General features: G+C 40.1%; 1 protein-coding gene across 3 annotated transcripts in view; it reads right to left on the reverse strand.

Moving 5' to 3' along the window:
• LOC132394129 (semaphorin-4D-like) overlaps positions 1 to 18,620 on the reverse strand; it is a 161,335-nt gene that overhangs the window by 47,451 nt on the left and 95,264 nt on the right. For 2 of the 3 annotated variants that reach the window (XM_059969899.1, XM_059969900.1), the window contains exon 3: positions 2,337 to 2,658. In XM_059969899.1, the coding sequence (XP_059825882.1) occupies positions 2,337 to 2,445 (109 nt within the window). In that variant the 5' untranslated portion in view covers positions 2,446 to 2,658. Of the gene's footprint in view, positions 1 to 2,336; positions 2,659 to 4,084; positions 4,392 to 18,620 lie in introns of those variants that run through there. The other variant, XM_059969901.1, reaches the window with a different exon arrangement.

Genomic DNA, 18,620 nt, shown 5'->3' on the forward strand with positions numbered 1-18,620 from the left:
TGCGCTCAACTGTTTTATGATCTCTGGACAATGGTTAATCATCAATCTAAGATCACAACATCCTACCACATTACAACCAACAGTTACAAACTATTAATTATTTTAAAGCATTAACATGTAACTAAAATGTTGGAGTGGGGGCATTTCCCTTAACTAAAACTAACAACTTTGGTCCTTTGATGTCATTATGCAAATTACACACTCCCTTGTCAGAAAAGTAAACATTGCTTGATTCTATAGTAGGACAAAGATTTTGAATACAGTATTCTTTATGGACTCAAGTCCCTTTAGAGGACTTTATCATTTGGCTGGATATACTTTTTGAGAAGGGTTTCAAAATTGATAATGAAGTCGTAACAACAAAAAACTATACCCAAAACCATTTTCCAAATGTTCGTAAATTAATCACAGTACTTTAAAATTCCTTATTAATTGCATTGACTGAATACAACTGTGCTCATTACAACATTTGGAGCACAGTTGTCAGCGAAATGAGTCAATCCTCTCACTAACAAGCAAGAAAATGAATTTCTAGGTAGTAGATGGTGACATATAAATACTTTGACTTTGATTTTCAACTGTCTGTTAACATTGGGATTGAAGCTGTCCTCGAGCTGGTCTGACAACAGTGAAATAGAATTTTCCAGAAAAGGGGATAATGTTATAGCACAATTAGGAGCAGCTCTTTTAGTGCCCCAACATAATTCCTCTGGCAAAAGGAAGTACTGTGGGGTACTACAAATAAAGAATTATGTCCAGTGTACCATTTTCAAGCATCAGTGTGGAACACCTGGTACGGTGGGCATGAAGATTGAATTTTCACCTACATCTATTCCAATCAATACCAATGGGATGAAGATATTTATTTTTTTTTGACTGCAAGGAACTCTGAGCTTGAGAAGGTTAAATTTAATGTAAAGTGAAGACCTGGGAGGATAAACCTGACCATAACATGACATGAACTTAACAGTTTAAATGAGGGAGGCCACTGGATGTCTGGTGTAGCAACCAGAAAGATGTTACATATGCACAGAAAGAATGGTCTTTCAACTTTAGGGCAGAGAAGGTGAGAAAATATGGTCCCCTGGGAGGGGCTGTACCCATTTTCAAGCACTGTTCCTTCAGGTTATTTTCTTTAGTTCCAGAGCATATCAAAAGAATGCATTATTATGAGTGTCCTCCTTCATTAAACAAATACTGACAAACAGATGCAAGGAATTTGTGATAAAATAATGTGAAGCTCATGGCTCCTGTAAGCGTATGTTTATTTTTTACAAATTCATTTTCAGGATCTGAGCACCACCAGCAAGTTGGCATTTACCTATCACCTATTTTCACTTTTAAAACCATGTGTGGCATGGCAGCATAGCAGTCAGCATAATGCTTAAGAGTGCCAACGATCAAAAGATTGGGGTTCAATTCCCACCACCGTCTTTAAGATGTCTGCACATTCTCTATGTGACCGCACATGGGTTCCTCCGGGTGCTCTGGTTTCCTCCCGCATTCCAAAAAGACATATGGATTGGCGTTAGTAATTTGTGGGCATGTTATGTTGGCATTGAATGTATGGTGTCACTTGCAGGCTGCCCAGCATATTGGACTGCATTGAAAGGTGACAAACGACTCATTTCACTGTATGTACACATGACAAATAAAGCCGATCTTTATCTTTACCTTTAAAAGATAATTTATGATGGCCAATTAACCTATTAGCACATTTCTAGGATTGAGTTAACGGTGGATCCCTGGAGAAGACGAGGCAGCAGCATTAACCGTTGCAGCATCATGCCAAACCCAGTAAAGATGCCCCATAATGCTGCTGAGTAAGACATTTCTGATTTTGGACCCAGTGACAATGAGGGACCAGTGGTCTACTTCCAAGTGTGACAATGTGTGACTTGGAAGGGAACCTGCACGCACTGGCATTCTCATGCATGTTGCCCTAATCTTCCTTGGTAGAACACCAATTTCAGATAAATTGTTCCAATGTTTAATTTTAAAATACTTAAATGTACTTATTGAAATTGCACCTGGTTTTCACAGGAATGATGAGCTTTTACATAAGACTAAGACTATAACCTAACTCACTTGTCCCTACCATCAAATGAGAGTTAAAACTACAAAATTAGATGGGGAATAAAAATCAACATGTGTACATTGGCATAGCTATCAAAGAGACTGAACAATTAATTTTAATACTACTTAACAGTTGGACAATGTTTAGTTTGATTTCAATAAATGACAGCATTTAAAATTTTAGGATTCTGTGAGGTGTAGCCTAGAGCTCCAAACATTGTAAAGTGAAATGAAAGTAAATCTGAAGATACAAATCTTACCTCCATATTTCCACACAGTCCTTGGAACGGCAAGGCTACAATATGAAAGTCGAACGAGGTGAAGAGTCACGTACAACACAACAAGTGCCATATTCCGTCTTCTCATCATGTGGCAGTTGCAGAGTTGTTATAAAAATGTCAAAAGAAATCCACAAACCCAGAAGTAACTGTACTTGATTAGTCCAACATCACAAGTATTGAAGAGGAAGTTGTCCAAGTGGCGAAGGCACACAAATTTGGCTCGAGTCAGTCACTTGAACTGGTAATTCATTTGTACATTTCTGCTCACCTCCTAATTGCAGTCCGAGGATATACGTCCTGTCTGCGAGTTGGGGGGGGGGGGTGGAAGTAATAAAATAAATTAACGCTTAAATAGAAGCAATTACAAAATCAAGCTACTTTGCATAATGAAAACCACAACATTCTCCGTGCATCAAACACTATCGGTGTCAAGAGAACTCAACTGACCTCTCTTCACATCTGGGTGAAAATAATGTTCAGAGAAAAGGAAGGTAAGAGGAGGAAAATATGAAAGACCTGCAATAGGCAAGAACACAGAAAAGACTAAATGACAAAAAAATAATGGAACAAGGGGAAAGGTTGCCATCTCTTAAAACACTAACTGAGGAGACACCAGTGGAAGGAGCAGACTGTAGGAAATTGTTGAACATAAGCAGGAATGGGGAAAGAAAAAAGTAACTACAATCACAATAGTGCTTCTGCAACAAGTCAGCTTATTGCTCCATTACCAACAAACGTATCAACTGCATTTCTATCCCCCCCTTTTACACCAGCTAATGCCCAAACATCTTATCAGTAGATACTGATTGTGTTTGTGCCTCTCTACAGTACTTTCTTCACGCTTCCTCTACATTGGGCAACAAACAATGTGACTGTTTTATGGATATCCTCAAGCGTAATTGAGCTTTTTGTCACACATCACTTTAACATTCCACCCCACTCTCTTTCTCTCTCTCTCTCTCTTCAGTTCCAATGTAGCTCAAGCTCCAAGAACAGCATCTCAACTTTCCACAACGCACCTTACAACCTTTCAGATTCAAAGGAAAACCACTTTCAGACAATGATTCTTTTCTTCCCATTTACAGGTACCCTTGATCACTTTGGTTTATTTATTCATAATTAATCTCCACATTCTACTTTACCCTTTTGCTCTCTTTTCACCTTCTCTCAATGTTGAAAATCGTCTTTAAACTTTTTTCTATTCTATTGAAAGACCTTTAAAACTAAAGGCTGGCTCTGTAATGGGAGTCAAACTGACACACTGGAAGCAGTGGTAGAACAAATGACACTACGGAAAATCCTGGCAATTCTGGACATTTCTCATCCTCTGCGTGCCATCCTGGCTAACAGAGGAGTACTTCTAGTACTAGACTAAGACAACTGTGCTGTTCCAAAGAGTGCAATATGAAATCATTCTTACCCTCGGCCATTAGGTTCTATAATGAGTCAACCTACATCTGGGGAAGTGATGATTCCTTCCTGCGAGACTGATTGTGTTAACTTATTTTTTATTCTTTCTACTTCTAATATTTATATCTGTGCATTTGTAGTGCTACTGTGACACTCTAACTTGGGATCAATAAAGTATCAATCTATCTATTCGATGCTTTAATCTATACAGACACTGCCCGAGTATTTGCAGCACTTTAAGGTTTTATTTCATACTTCCCAAAGTTTATTAAGCAGTGGACTTTAATGGAAGTGTGTCAGCTAACTCCTTTCCTTACCAATTTCATCATTTTCCTCTTCGATCTGCTCTCATTCATTAGACATCTGTCATCCACTCGCTGTTCGGATTCAGTTATTTCAAATCAGCTTCCCGAGTTCATATTTAAATAGGCCAGTTCATTTGAAACTTTAACCATCTGTAAAACTCAGTTTTTTTATTCCTTTCCACAGATGCTTCTAAGTATTTCCACACTCGCCTTTTCTTCAGATTTCCAGCAAATGCAGTTTTCTGTCTGACTGTTCAAGCACTGTTTTTGCTTAAGTCTGACAAATTTACATTTCCTTTAATCAAGCTGTTTAAAGAGACTTTTACAGATATTATTTATTAATTCTCATCAGGTCCTATCACCACATTTTACCTTTAATCACCAAATCTATTTAATTAGCTATAAAACAGTAAATGTCTGCTTAGTTAAAAAAAGTTTTAAAAAAAAAGAAACTCCAGAGTAAGGGAGAATATTCCCTTGTCAGATATGAAACACAGTTCAGAGTTTTCTATATTAAAAATAATCCAGAGGCATCTCCCCGCAACACAAAACACTGTTACCATCCACTCATTTTTAAATGTTCTTTATATCCTGGTTACTTGAGAGAGTGTGGCTCCATCAAACCAGAAATCAGCTTACTAAACAAAATAAAATAAATATTGCATTAAGCAATCACGCTACAAAAATCGCACTAGTACAAGATCTGCTTTCTGAACAGCCCTCACAGACATTCTGAAATTATTTCCTTATTGAAACATTCAGCATCCAATCCTTTTCAAATTCACCATAAATTTACAGTACAAGAATAATTCATCACAAACAAATACGGAAACATATCTAAGTTCATAAAGAACAAAAATAAATTTGTTGTGCAATTGAAAATATTTAGGGTTAATAAGTTACTTACATTAATGCAATTTATACAGAAATAGGATTAATAAAGCAACAAGAGAGCCATGCTAAATGGTTCTTTCTCACCCTTGACTTCATGCTGATTCAACTCAGAGCAGTAACAATGCAAATGAAAAAAGAATGATTTCGAACAAAGCAATCACATTGCAACACAACCTCTACAGCAAGAAGTAACAAAACATACCTTTCGCTAACTCCTGAAATTGTTTAAATCACATTCATCTCAGGCCTTGCCATTATAATCTCAAAGTTAAGAAAGAAATTCAACTGTAGGACTGAGGAAGTTAAATGACCTGCTTCTCCGCTGCAGCTGCTCATGAATTAGCTCAGTTTTATCAGATATTCACACTTCACTCCAACACAAAAGCTGAAGGAACTAGTACTCAAAAGGAAATAGAAAGCAAATCTCAAGAAATGAAAGAAGCTGAGAATCACCACACACAAAAAGCGAAAAAAAAACTTCCATTGTAAAACACCTCAGCTCTTGAAACCCCATATTTGTTACCCAGTTAACAATCAGCATTTCACAACAGGCAATTCTACTCCAGTTACAAAAGCATACCTGTTCTAAAGCACTTCGATAAAATAAACTTGCTTTCCTCATTAAGCAATGTGTAAAAGAGATACCACCACACCTAAAAATACACAATATCCAGAAGCGAATGTAACAAAGCTGCGGGAATCACGTGTGCTGTTGCATCTTCTTCTCTTACAGCTCGGAATTGAGGTGGACCTGCTCCCCGTCTAGTTCTGTGATGAGGCAAACTTGTTTGTTACATGTGGGGCAACTGTTGTTTGATGGGTAGGAAGTGTGGGAGGCACCAAGCTTCACTTGTGTGCTCGCAATGACTGGACTCTATAGGTTCTTGATCCTTCGCTTTAAGCAGTCGTAGGTCAGGAATTCCCGAGAGGCACTGCAATGTAACACTCTCTACCAAAGAAATATTGGGAATACCCACAAAGCATTATTATTACCCTGGTTCTAAACTGTTGCCCGTAAAGGGGCTCAGAGAAAAGTTCTCTGTCCGCACCTACCACCCCTTCAGCCTCCATGTCCAGCACTTGATTCTCCAGAGCTTCCGACATCTCCAACGGGATCCCAACACCAAGCACTTTTTTTCCCCTAACTCGCACTTTCTGCTTTCCGCAGGGATACTGGGATTACTCCCAACATGGCTCCCTTGTCCAGTCATCCCTCCCCATTGATCTTCCTCCTGGATTGGATGCAAGCGGAACAAGTGCTACATCTGCCCCTACACCTCCTCCCTCACTACCATTCAGGGCTCCAAACAGTCCTTCCAGATGAGGTGACACTTTACCTATGAGTCTGCTGGGGTCATGACACAGTCCCAATTACTGTGTCATTACAACATTACTACACTCATCCCAATTACTGTGTCCGGTGCTCCCGTTCTGGTCTCCTGCACATCAGGGAGACCCAACGTGGATTGGGAGGCCGCTTCACCGAGCACCTGCGCTCCAACCGCCAGAAGAAGCGGGATCTCCCAGTAGCCACCCATTTTAATTCCACTTCCCATTACCATTCCAATATGTCCATCCATGGCCACCTCCAAACAGTTCTCCTTATAGATTTAAGTGGATGACAAATGGATTCAGTTCTCAATTCAACAGTTTCAGTCAAATCTTTTCAGCTCACATCAAAATAGGCTGGTTCTTTTAATAAAACAGAAAATCTGCAGATGTTGGAAATCCAAGCAACACGCACAAAATGCTGGAGGAATTCAGCAGGCCAGGCAGTATCTACAGAAAAAGAGTGCGTCGATGTTTCAGGCTGGGAACTTCATCAACCTGCTTACAATGATGGCCAAATCATGATTATATATTGGAATAAAAAAATGAGGGGCTGAGTACAGAGCCACGTGAAACAGTGATAATAGCCTTTTAGTCACAAAAACAGCCATGAGTCAATTTTGTATCCAATTTTATACTACAAAGAAAACCAACATTACTACACTCAGTTGTAATGACAAAGGAAACAAAGAAGCTGACAAACTGGACCTAAAGCCATCATCTCTGGATTACTCTCAGTACCCCTGCTAGTTAGAGCAAGATTAGAAAGACCGAACAGGTGAATGGGTGGGTGAGGATCTGACTAGCTATATTGCCACTTTTGAGTTATGTATTTCATAGAACAAAATAGGTCTGCTTAAGGGAAGGGGAAGAGATTGCTATAGTTCACAGGTAGAGTATACAACTACAGATCAAAACCTTTTGCAAATACTAAAGTGACACTTAAGATGCCCAAGATTCCATCTTTTAGATCATACAATTACAGTGTTCAAGCAACTCTGTACACAAGATTTCCTCAAGTGCATACCAGGTACTACACTTAGTACTTTATTTATTAAGCTTATCTTTAACTGATAACATTACACATTAATAAAAACAAACTTACCTTTAAAGTCGCATATTTGTACAATGCAACAGCCATCACTAAATCCTAAATGTAACATTATTTTTTGACATTGCAACCACTAATCCCACCAGTACCATCTGTGCATTAATTATAATGCCGCACAAACCTTTATGACTTGTGCATAATCCAGCAATGTTGCAGCAGTGCTCAAATTGCCTTGACACCACGCACAATTACCATATGGCATCTCATCCACCTTTCCGAATCAATCACTCACTATAATAGTTGCATTGCAATCTGGACAATTTTGAAAATAGTTTCATACTTCAAAGGAAGAAGAAAAATCTATTTAAACTAAAAAATTCGTATGAACAACTACTATGAATGGAAAATTATTTTGGTAGGTCAAATATGATGGCAGAATATAGCATTAATGACAAGACTATTGGTAGTGTGGAGGATCAGAGGGATCTTGGGGTCAAGAGTCCACAGGACGCTCAAAGCAGCTCCGCAGGTTGACTCTGTGGTTAAGAAGGCATACGGTGTATTGGCCTTCATCAATCTTGGAAGTGAATTTAGGAGCCAAGAGGTAATGTTGCAGCCAAATAGGACCCTGGTCAGACCCCACTTGGAGTACTGTGCTCAGTTCCAGTCGCCTCACTACAAGAAGGATGTGGAAACCATAGAAAGGGTGCAAAGGAGATTTACAACGATGCTACCTGGATTGGGGAGCATGCCTTATGAAAACAGGTTGAGTGAACTCAGCCTTTTCTCCTTGGAGCGACGGAGGATGACAGGTGACCTGATAGAGGTGTATAAGATGATGAGAGGCATTGAACATGTGGATAGTCAGAGGTTTTTTTCCAGGGCTGAAATGGTTGCCACAAGAGGGAACAGGTTTAAGGTGCTGGGGAGTAGGTACAGAGGAGATGTCAGGGGTAAGTTCTTTTTACACAGAGAGTGGTGAGTGCGTGGAATAGGCTGCCAGAAACAGTGGTGGAGGCAGATACGATAGGGTCTTTTAAGAGACTTTTGGATAGGTACATGGAGCTTAGAAAAATAGAAGGCTATGGATAACCCTACTAATTTCTAAGGTAGGGACATGTTCGGCACAACTTTGTGGGCCAAACCTGTATTGTGCTGTAGGTTTTCTATATTTCTAGAACTGCCACTAACTGAATGTTTTATTTTGGTTTTTTCACACAATTCTCTGTAAACTCTGGAGACTACATGAAAATCCCAAGAGATCAGCAGCTTCTGAGATAGTCAAACCATCGCAAATGGCACCAATGATCATTCCACAGTCAAAGTCACTCAGGTCACGTTTCTTACCTTCCTTGATGCTTCATCTGAACTAAAATTGAACCTCTTGACCACGTCGACATGCTTTTAGCATTGATTGGCTGATCAGATATTTACATTAACAAGGTGTATAGGGACCACTGAGAACTTGTACTGTAGGTATATTTAACGTAAATGAATCAGTGATGAACTTGGTCAAGTCTTGTTTCAGGAAAAGATCTACTTATGAAACTTGTTATAAAACAACCAATTGCAAATTGGATACAAAATATTTGTCATTAGTGCAGCAAAAAAAGTCTCATTGAGATTGAAGTGTGTTTATTTTCCTTTGACTTTTTATGGATATTTACCGAAGCTTATAATTCCACATTCAAATTTATTTATACATGAGGTACAAAGCAATAGAAATATTAGCAGTTTTTGAACAGGGTTCCTAAAATGCTTCATTTCAATCTGTTGAACTTTTATTAACAGCAAAACAATGAGTACAAATAAATAACAGAATAATTCGTTTGCAGTAAAGCATATGCTATATATATAAAAAATGCCCAAATATTCTACAAGGTGAAATAAAATTAAGAGTCTTTCGAGGATTAGATCACTTGTGAGGCTTTCCTGGAATTCAGAAGTATGGCATCAGCACATAGGACCAGAATACTATTTCTGGCACCACCAGAAGTCTACAGGCTATTGATATCTTATAGCAGCTGCTTTAAGAAACTCACTTAATCCCAGCAAAAATATTATTTTCCAAATGTACTGTCATCATTTTAATCCTTCAAGTATCTTAATGAAGGTGAGTCAAACAGAGAGGATTATGGAAGATACCCCGTGGAGAAAACAGTTTTGTTGACTTGACATGGTCAGAAGCCAGTTAGGAATATGGGAGGGGCAGGATGGGCTTGGAAGAGAAATGTAGACATCACCTTATTCTTCATCCCTCACCTCAGTTGTAACTGTCAAACGGAAACTCTTTATGACAAAAAGTTTGTTAAATATTCTTCAAAAATAAGATAAGCCATCTGAAAATTCAATACAAGTTTGATTTTTTTTTGTTAAAGCAAAGTCTATAAATTGCCTTTGAATGCTGACTTCTAGGGTCAGAAAAAAAATGGAGCAATGTAGCTTAAGGCTGAATTTTCTGATAGTTGAAGCAGAGTTATCTAATGAAAGCCACAGATACTAAGGCAAAGTCTACACAGTAGAACAATCCTGTAGCCTAGAACAAAATTGTAACTGCCATTCATGAAAACAGGAAAAGAGAAAGAAGGAAGCTACAACAAGAAAATTCAGCAATCCTTTAATACCTATGTGGTTAATTAATGGAGTGGTAGTCAATCTACCTGCTCACAGGAAATATCCATGAAAAGTATAAAACACAATTTTTCAAGTCCCAGAGATGAACTGGAACAGCCAACTGCTACAATTTCAAAGAATTTAAATTAATACAGAACCAGTTAAAATATATCCTAAACTGTTTTAAGAAATAAGGGAGGAAATTGGAGAGATTCTGCCTCCAATCTTTCAATACAGAGAACTGGAAATTTACTAATGTACTGCTGTTTAGAAAGGGAACACAGGTACAAGAGAAATAATCACAGGCCAGTTATTTGAAATTTAACGATCAGCATATTATCAGCATCAATTCTGAGGGGCAATTAATCAAACATATAGATTAATTAAGAAAATATCAACTTTGAATAAAATGATTGAGATTTTTTTTTTGAGGCCACAAGAGAGTTAAAGACTGTGTGTTTGATGTGATCTATCTAGAGTTCAACCAAGGCTTTTGGCAAGGTTCCAAGGAAAAACAGAAGTCTGTGCAATCCAAGCAAATATGGCAAATTGGATCCAAAACTATGGTAGTGATGGGAAGCAAGTAGTGCTTTTATGACTGTTAAACTGGTACCAGTAAGGTTCCACAGAATTTAAAGGAGACTTAAGATGTATAAAATTAGGAATGGCACAAGTAAACAACAAGAACATTTCTAGCTAAGCAGAAAGGTCACAGTGTTAAAGAAATGGTGTAAAATTAAAAAGTGAAATAAGAAAACTTCTTGTCACCCAGATGGTCTGAAAATCACTGCCTACATAGCAGAGACAGAAACCGTAGACATAAATTGAAGCTTGTGACCATGCTAGAAACTGGGAATAGCCTAGAGTATTTTTCCCCAACTGGCACAGTACAATAGGTCAATTAGTCACATTCTGTGACAGATCTTTCCTATAAAAAAACCAAGGTCAAATTAACAAATCAAACCAAATTTTCATGTGGAAAATCAACACATGATGAGTCAACGTGTGTTTTTCTTACGAAAAAGAAATGCATTTTCATTCCTTTGCAAGTTACTGAATAAATTTAGCCAGGCAGTCAAGCAGAAATAGGATTGCTTGGTGGGACAAGATTCAAGTCCAGTTTTGCCAGTGAGTGCATAGAAAAGAGCAACTCAAATCATTGATACTTGTTTTAAAAAAATCTTTGAAAATGGGCACAACCAAACTCTTTAACATCAGGGTTCTTAACAAGTCTGCTTTAACGATTGTAAAACCTGGAACAGTAGAACTAGATCATGAATTATTTCACTCGAGTTAATTTTCCCCACAAGTATCTGTGCTTTCACCATTGATTGACAGCAGTTAAAGATGGCCAAGGCCTAACTCCAGCTTCAGGACATTAGAATGTAGAACATGCCACAATGTTCATTTCCACTTGAAATGAACTTAGTAGTAAAAGGAAAACTTCATTGGCTCAACTAACTGCTTAAATAAAAGTTGCATTTTCTCTTTGATTTGTAGCTGCATTCAATGCTAGACAAATTACTGTACTGAGCTACCACAGTAAAGGCTTCACTTTTCTCAAAGCCAGTGGTACTAGAATGACTTGGGCAGGGAAGAAAGACAGCTGGAGAAGGATAGTTGATAGGTTAACTCTGTAACTACATTTTCAAATCTGCCCGTCCATGCTCCTATATAAAGATGTTCCAGCCCACTTTTTCAAAATGCCCCAGAAAATCTTAACTTTTATTTTGGAATGGTTGCTCTGAATCTACAAAATTCAGGTCTTTGTCAGACAACATCAACAACATTCCCATCTTCCTCCACCCCTACGACAAGTTCCATATCACCTTCCAAGTTCATGTAATAAGTCAGTATGGGAAAGTAAATAATGGCCCAGGCCCATTTCTTTCAGCTGTCTGTTCTTGTCTCATGGTTTCTTACAACCTTCTCAAATGTAATGCTCCAAGTTGGCTCAATTATTGGATTACATTCTAAACAGAGCATACAATTGTGAGAAACTAAAAGCCCAAGAACTGACAGGTCACTATTCTGAGATGTTTACTTTATTCTCTCTTCACAGGCACCAATTCCAACATCTTCCTGTGTTATCTGAGATGTTAAACTTGCCCACAATGCACATGTATTACAAGAACAAGTTTCTGAATTCCCCAACTCCCAGAAATGGATCATGTGCACCCACTGTAGGACAAATGATTTTCTGACAAGTTGATATGAACTTATGCCATCATTAACACAAAAGATTCTGCAGACGCTGGAAATCCACAGTGACACACACAGAATCCTGCAGGAATTCAGTAGTTCAAGCACTGTCTTCAGGACTGATGAAGAGTTTCAGCGCAAAACATTGACTGTTTATTCATTTCCATAGATGCAGCCTGACCTGCTGAGTTCCTCCAGCATTTTGTGTGTCTCGCATTGGTTTTCCACAGGCACAGAATCTCTTAAGTTTATAATTTGCTGCCCCACTGCAAAATATCTTTCAGGTACCTAATCTTAGGAAGTTTAACTTTTCTCATCAACAGGAGTTAGGTGAGACACTCTCTCACTGCTCCCATACCCACTGTGATCTCTGCTGCTGTCTGACTCGTCCACCATGTGCTCACATGTGCTCACCATGTGCACTACCACAGCCACAAGTCCTTCCTGGGAGCTATTCTTTACCAACTTGGTTCACATGGCCTCCCAGTTTAGACCCACCGAGGATCTCAGGTAGCTATGATCAATGAACTGCTTCTCCCTTTGAATTTTAAACGCCACTCTCTCTGCTATGTGGAGATACCCACAGGCCCTGCCTCAGGTCTCTGCCACAGAGCTCCAGGCCTCACTCTCCACTGCTTGCTATGGACCTCCTTGACATTTCATCCTCTGCTGGATATCCACGCTCAACCTCGTCCCTCGCATTCATGAAGGATCGTAAGATCACCTTTCTCTACACAGTCCCAGTCGCTTCCCTTTCGGACCTCAACTTAATTGGATGCCTCCAGACCAAGTTTCTGGTTCTGATGGCCCTGGACACCTCCAGCCTGCTGATCCTACCATCATCAACCCCGGTTCCAAAAATTGTACTCACAGTTCTATCTCCTTTACCATAGCACTGGAGAGGGATAGCAACAGATAAGTTAGGAAAACTTTTAATAGGAGTAAAGGGAAATATGAGGCTATCAGGCAGGAACTCAGACGCATAAATTGGAAACAGATGTTCTCAGGGAAACATACGGAAGAAATGTGGCAAATGCTCAGGGGATATTTGCGTGGGGTTCTGAGTAGGTACGTTCCAACGAGACAGGGAAAGGATGGTAGGATACAAGATCTGTGGTGTACAAATGCTGTTGTAAATCTAGTCACGAATAAGAGTTTATGAAAGGTTTAAAAAAAAAACTAGGTAATGATAGGAATCTAGAAGATTATAAGGCTAGAGGAAGGAGCTTAAGAATGAAATTAGGAGAGCCAGAAGGGGCCATGAGAAGGCCTTGGTGAGCAGGATTAAGGAAAACCCCAAAGCATTCGACAAGTATGTGAAGAGCAAGAGGATAAGTCATGAGCGAATAGGACCAATCAAGTGTGACAGTGAAAAAGTGTGTATGGAACCAGAAGAAATAGCGTACATAATTAATGAATACCTTGCTTCAGTATTCACTACTGAAAAGTATCTCAGCGTTTGTAGGGATGACTTGCAGTGGACTGAAAAGCTTGAGCATGTAGATATTAAGGAAGAGGATGTGCTGGAGCTTTTGGAAAGCATCAAGTTGGATAAGTCAGCAAGTCCGGATGAGATGTACCCCAGACTACTGTGGGAAGCGAGGAAGGAGATTGCTGAGCCTCTGGCAATGATCTTTGCATCATCAATGAGGAGGGGAGAAGTTCCAGAGAACTGGAAGGTTGCAGTTGTTGTTCCCTTAATCAAGAAAGGGAGTAGAGATTGCCCAGGAAATTATAGGCCAGCGAGTCTTACTTCAGTGGTTGGTAAGTTGATGAAGAAGATCCTGAGAGGCAGGATTTATGAACATGTGGAGAGGCATAATATGATTAGGAATAGTCAGCATGGCTTTGTCAAAGGCAAGTCATGCCTTACGAGCCTGATTGAATTTTTTGAGGATATGACTAAACACATTTTTGAAGGTAGAGCCATAGATGTAGTGTATATGGATTTTAGCAAGGCATTTAATAAGGTACCCCATGCAAAGCTTATTGAGAAAGTAAGGAGGCATGGGATCCAAGGGGACATTACTTTATGGATTCAGAACTGGCTTGCACACAGAAGGCAAAGAGTGGTTCTTGACGGGCCATATTCTGCATGGAGGTCGGTGACCAGTGGTGTGCCTCAGGGATCTGTTCTGGGACCCCTACTCTTCGTGATTTTTATAAATGACCAGGATGAGGAATTGGAGGGATGGGTTAGTAAATTTACTGATGACACAAAGGTTAGGGGTGTTGTGGATAGTGTGGAGGGCTGTCAGGGGTTACAACTGGACGTTGATAGAATGCAAAACTGGGCTGAGAAGTGGCAGATGAAGTTCAACCCAGATAAGTGTGAGGTGGTTCATTTTGGTAGGTCAAATGTGATGGCAGAATATAGTATTAATTGTTACATACCCCATGGGTATCTTGTGACTGTCTTATGACCAATGATGTAACTGAGTATCTTGTGAGCATGATGTAAGTGTCTTGTGATGGTGGGGGTGATGTAATTTTTCCGCTGGTGTGTGGTCACATAATATTATGTTCCAACAGGTATATAAGGGGAAACCCCTGCTGTGACGCAGTTAGTTCAGGGGGGTAGTTTGTTAGTTTTGCCGCATATTCGTCTCATGACGCAGTTTGATTTTTTGAAGTGGAGTTTCTACTTTCTGTTGTGCCGGCAGTTTTGCCGATCGCTGCTGGTTCTGGTTTGTTGCATCTTTGATTTACCTTTACAGTCGAGTTGGAGAGTGAAGACTTTACCGAAGTACAGGAATCCGGAGGATTGAGTAAAGTTGGTGTTATTTGGCGGTTTTATGAAGGATCGACCTTATTAAATCTTTGTTCAGGAAAAGTGATCTGAAAAAGAGATAATCCCTGCAAGATCTGGAAGGTTTGTGCAGTGTTCACTTTCCAGCAGCAAAAGGTCAGTTTCTTTCAGCCGTTTTATTTCCTTCATCGTGAATCCTTTCGACAAGGCATCTCTCGACTGTGATCAGCAGATTCATCATTTTCTTCGGAGAAATTGTTGTTGCAGTAAGGTCTCTCCTTACTGACTGTATAAATCACTTGGACTTTCAAATTTACCACTTTAAGACTGTGTTCGAATTTACCACTTTAAGAACTATTCCAGCGTTTGGCTGTTTGTTAAATTGCTAAAGAGCAGTTAACTCCCAGTTAAGTTAGTCGTTTGTTTACTTTTCACTTTTGTTGAGCAGAGTTTAATAAATGTTAATGTTTGTTTATAAAATCTGACTCAATGCTATATTCATTGTTGCCAGCCACTTAACATAATGGTAAGACTCTTGGCATTGTGAAGGATCAGAGGGATTTTGAGGTCCGAGTCCACAGGACACGCAAAGCTGCTATGCAGGTTGACTCTGTGGTTAAGGTGGCATATGGTGCATTGGCCTTCATCAATCGTGGGATTGAGTTTAAAAGCCGAGAGGTAATGTTGCAGCTATGTAGGACCCTGGTCAGACCCCACTTGGAGTACTGCGCTCAATTCTGGTCGTCTCACTACAGGAAGGACGTGGAAACCATAGAAAGGGTGCAGAGAAGATTTACAAGGATGTTGCCTGGATTGGGGAGCATGCCTTATGAGAATAAGTTGAGTGAACTTGGCCTTTTCTCCTTGGAGCGATGGAGGATGAGAGGTGACCTGATAGAGGTGTACAAAATAATGAGAGGCATTGATCGTGTGGATAGTCAGAGGCTTTTTCCCAGGGCTGAAATGGCTTTCACAAGAGGGCATAGTTTTAAGATGCTTGGAAGTAGGTACAGAGGAGATGTCAGCGCTGAGTTGTTGTTGCTGTTTGTTTGTTTGTTATTGTTTTTTTTACACACAGAGAGTGGTGAGTGTGTGGAATGGGCTGCCAGCAGCGGTGGTGGTGGTGGAAATGATAGGGTCTTTTAAGAAACTCCTGGATGGCACATGGAGCTTAGAAAAATAGAGGGGCTATGGATAAAGCCTAGGTTGTTCTAAGGTAAGGACATGTTCGGCACAGCTTCATGGGCCAAAGGGCCTGTATTGTGCTGTAGGTTTTCTATGTTTCTAAACCTGGATTCCTTCAGGCTGTCACCAGCTCCAGCCATGACCTCAGCCACCTCCCATCTTTGGGCTGAGACCTTTCTCGCTGCCACTAAGCCCTTGGACTCCCCTTCTACCGTCTTTAGTCCCCAGTCCTGTGTATTTCAGGCTCCCCGTCGTCTCTTGGGCCCTTCAAGCCTTAATTTTCTTCCTACCTGAACTTCCTTGAACATTCCAACCGTCCCTCTCCTCCCACACCTCCAACTCTATTCCCTCCTCCAAACCCAGCTCTCATCCCTGCCTTGTCTTCACCACTCCCTCTTATGTTCCCCTCTCTGAGGTTGAATGCTTTGTCCTTAGCAAGGGTCTTACCTTTGTCCCCCTTTGCCCACACCTCAGCAAGTTTCACACCTATCATAAAGACCAGCTCTTCTTCTATTGCCTCCACCTCAGAGCCCACTTCTTTGGCAAGGATTCCCACCTCACACGGGTGACACTGACTATCCTCCTCTTCTTAGAAACCCAGCTCCAGATCTTTTCATCGCCAATTGCCAATGAGACATCAACTATCTCAAATTCTGCATTCCTCTCTCCTCTTCAAACCTTACTCCCTCTGAACATACTGGCCTCCATTCTCTGCATCATTCCCAACAGCACCAACAAATAAATGGGGTGCTGGTGGACAGATTTCTACCTTGCTGAAGCCAGGAAGCAACTCCCAGATATCTCTTCTTACTTACCCCTTGAAAAGAGCTCCACTCAGGGCCAGCAGGCCATTATACTATCATTTATGTAATTTGATTCTATCAAACAGGTGCTTTGGCTTATGCAAAAAATATGAATTATTACAAAGTTTCTGTACAAGTTTACAGAATCTATTATTCCAAGCATTTCTAACCATTGTGGGCAGTGATACAAAACAATTGTTATTATTATGCAAATACTCTCATGGCCAAATGATTAAAGATATACATTACTTGTGTGCAATTTAACACAACTGTACATTTTGTTCCTTAAGTGATAAAAAAAACAGCAACAACAAAAAAGCTTTTTTTTTAAAAAAAAAACAATGGCACCAAGCTTTAGTCTCCATCGAAATTGTGGCTCAGACTTGATCTGTTTTTTAATGCTCATAGCGATGGTTTTGGGAACAGGGAGGAAAGTTAAAGATCAGGTTAGGGTTTAGGTACGGTGACGTGGGGATGTTGTCGGTCAGGATAGGGTTTGGAGACGGATGTGGAGGACTTAAAGGTCAGACCTCAGCTCTGTGCACCATGATCAAAGACCAACGATATGGATGGGTGACGGTGAATGGCTGGCGTAGGATATCCATGGATGGTCAGGCTGCTCCATTCGGTGTGTCCTGGGATTGGGTGTCCATGCAAGCAGGAGGCACAAGGGCCAGGCAGTCTGCATGGCTTGAACTTGAGTCTGGAGCTCAGGGTTGTTTGGTCATACTATTGCTTAGACAAAGGGTCAAAACCAAAGAACGGAACTGGAAGGTTGATCAGAAGTCCGGAAATCGAAGCCTGGAGACTGGAGGCCTTCCTAAATATGGAGTCTATTCTAGTTGACTCATTCCCTGCTGCTCTGTCACATTTTGAAGGGCGAAGACAAATGGGAAATTCCACCACTAAGATAAAATTGCATAACACTGTGGAAAAACCTAACTTTCCACCAACAAATTAACATAATGCACAAGTCTTGCCCTATCTATCCCTTCATTTTCCTTTGACCCTTAGCAGTGTTGCAAAGACTGGACATCTCCGTTCTTTGAAAACAATATCATTTGGCATAGAAGTTCCTTATTAAGGTTCTTTCAGTTTACACATACAGTTGCTAGAAAACATTTGTGAATCCTTTGCAATTACTTGGTTTTCTGCATTAATTACTCATAAGATGTGGTCTGATCATCATCCAAGTCAAAATAAACACAATCTGCCTAAACTAATAACACACAAACAATTGTACTTCTTCCCTCAATACTGAGTACACCATTTAAACAAAAAAGTATGTGATCATCTGGGGTAATACCTTCAACAACAGCTACTTGGAGCCAGGTGTTCCAATCAATGAGATGAGATTGGAATAAAAGTGCCCTGCCCTATAAAAAAAGACATTCAAAGTCAGGATACTGACAGACCCTGCTCTTCCCAAGAAAGATTTGTTTCTGTGCATCAAAACAACTTTCAGAGAACCTTAGAAGAAGAATTGTAGATACATGAAGCTGGAAAGGGCTACAAAACTGTTTCTAAAGACCTGAGTGTTCATCAGTCCACAGTTAAGAGAAATTGTCTACAAATGGAAGAACTTCAGGACTGTTGCTACTCTGATGCGGAATGGGTGTCCTACAAAGATCACACCAAGAGCACAACGTGCAATGCTGAAGGAGGTGAAAGAGAACCCAAGGGTAACAGCAAAAGACCTGCTAAGTCTCTGTTCATGTGTCC

The sequence above is a fragment of the Hypanus sabinus genome, chromosome 5, assembly GCF_030144855.1.
Source record: "Hypanus sabinus isolate sHypSab1 chromosome 5, sHypSab1.hap1, whole genome shotgun sequence".
Lineage (NCBI taxonomy): Eukaryota > Metazoa > Chordata > Chondrichthyes > Myliobatiformes > Dasyatidae > Hypanus > Hypanus sabinus.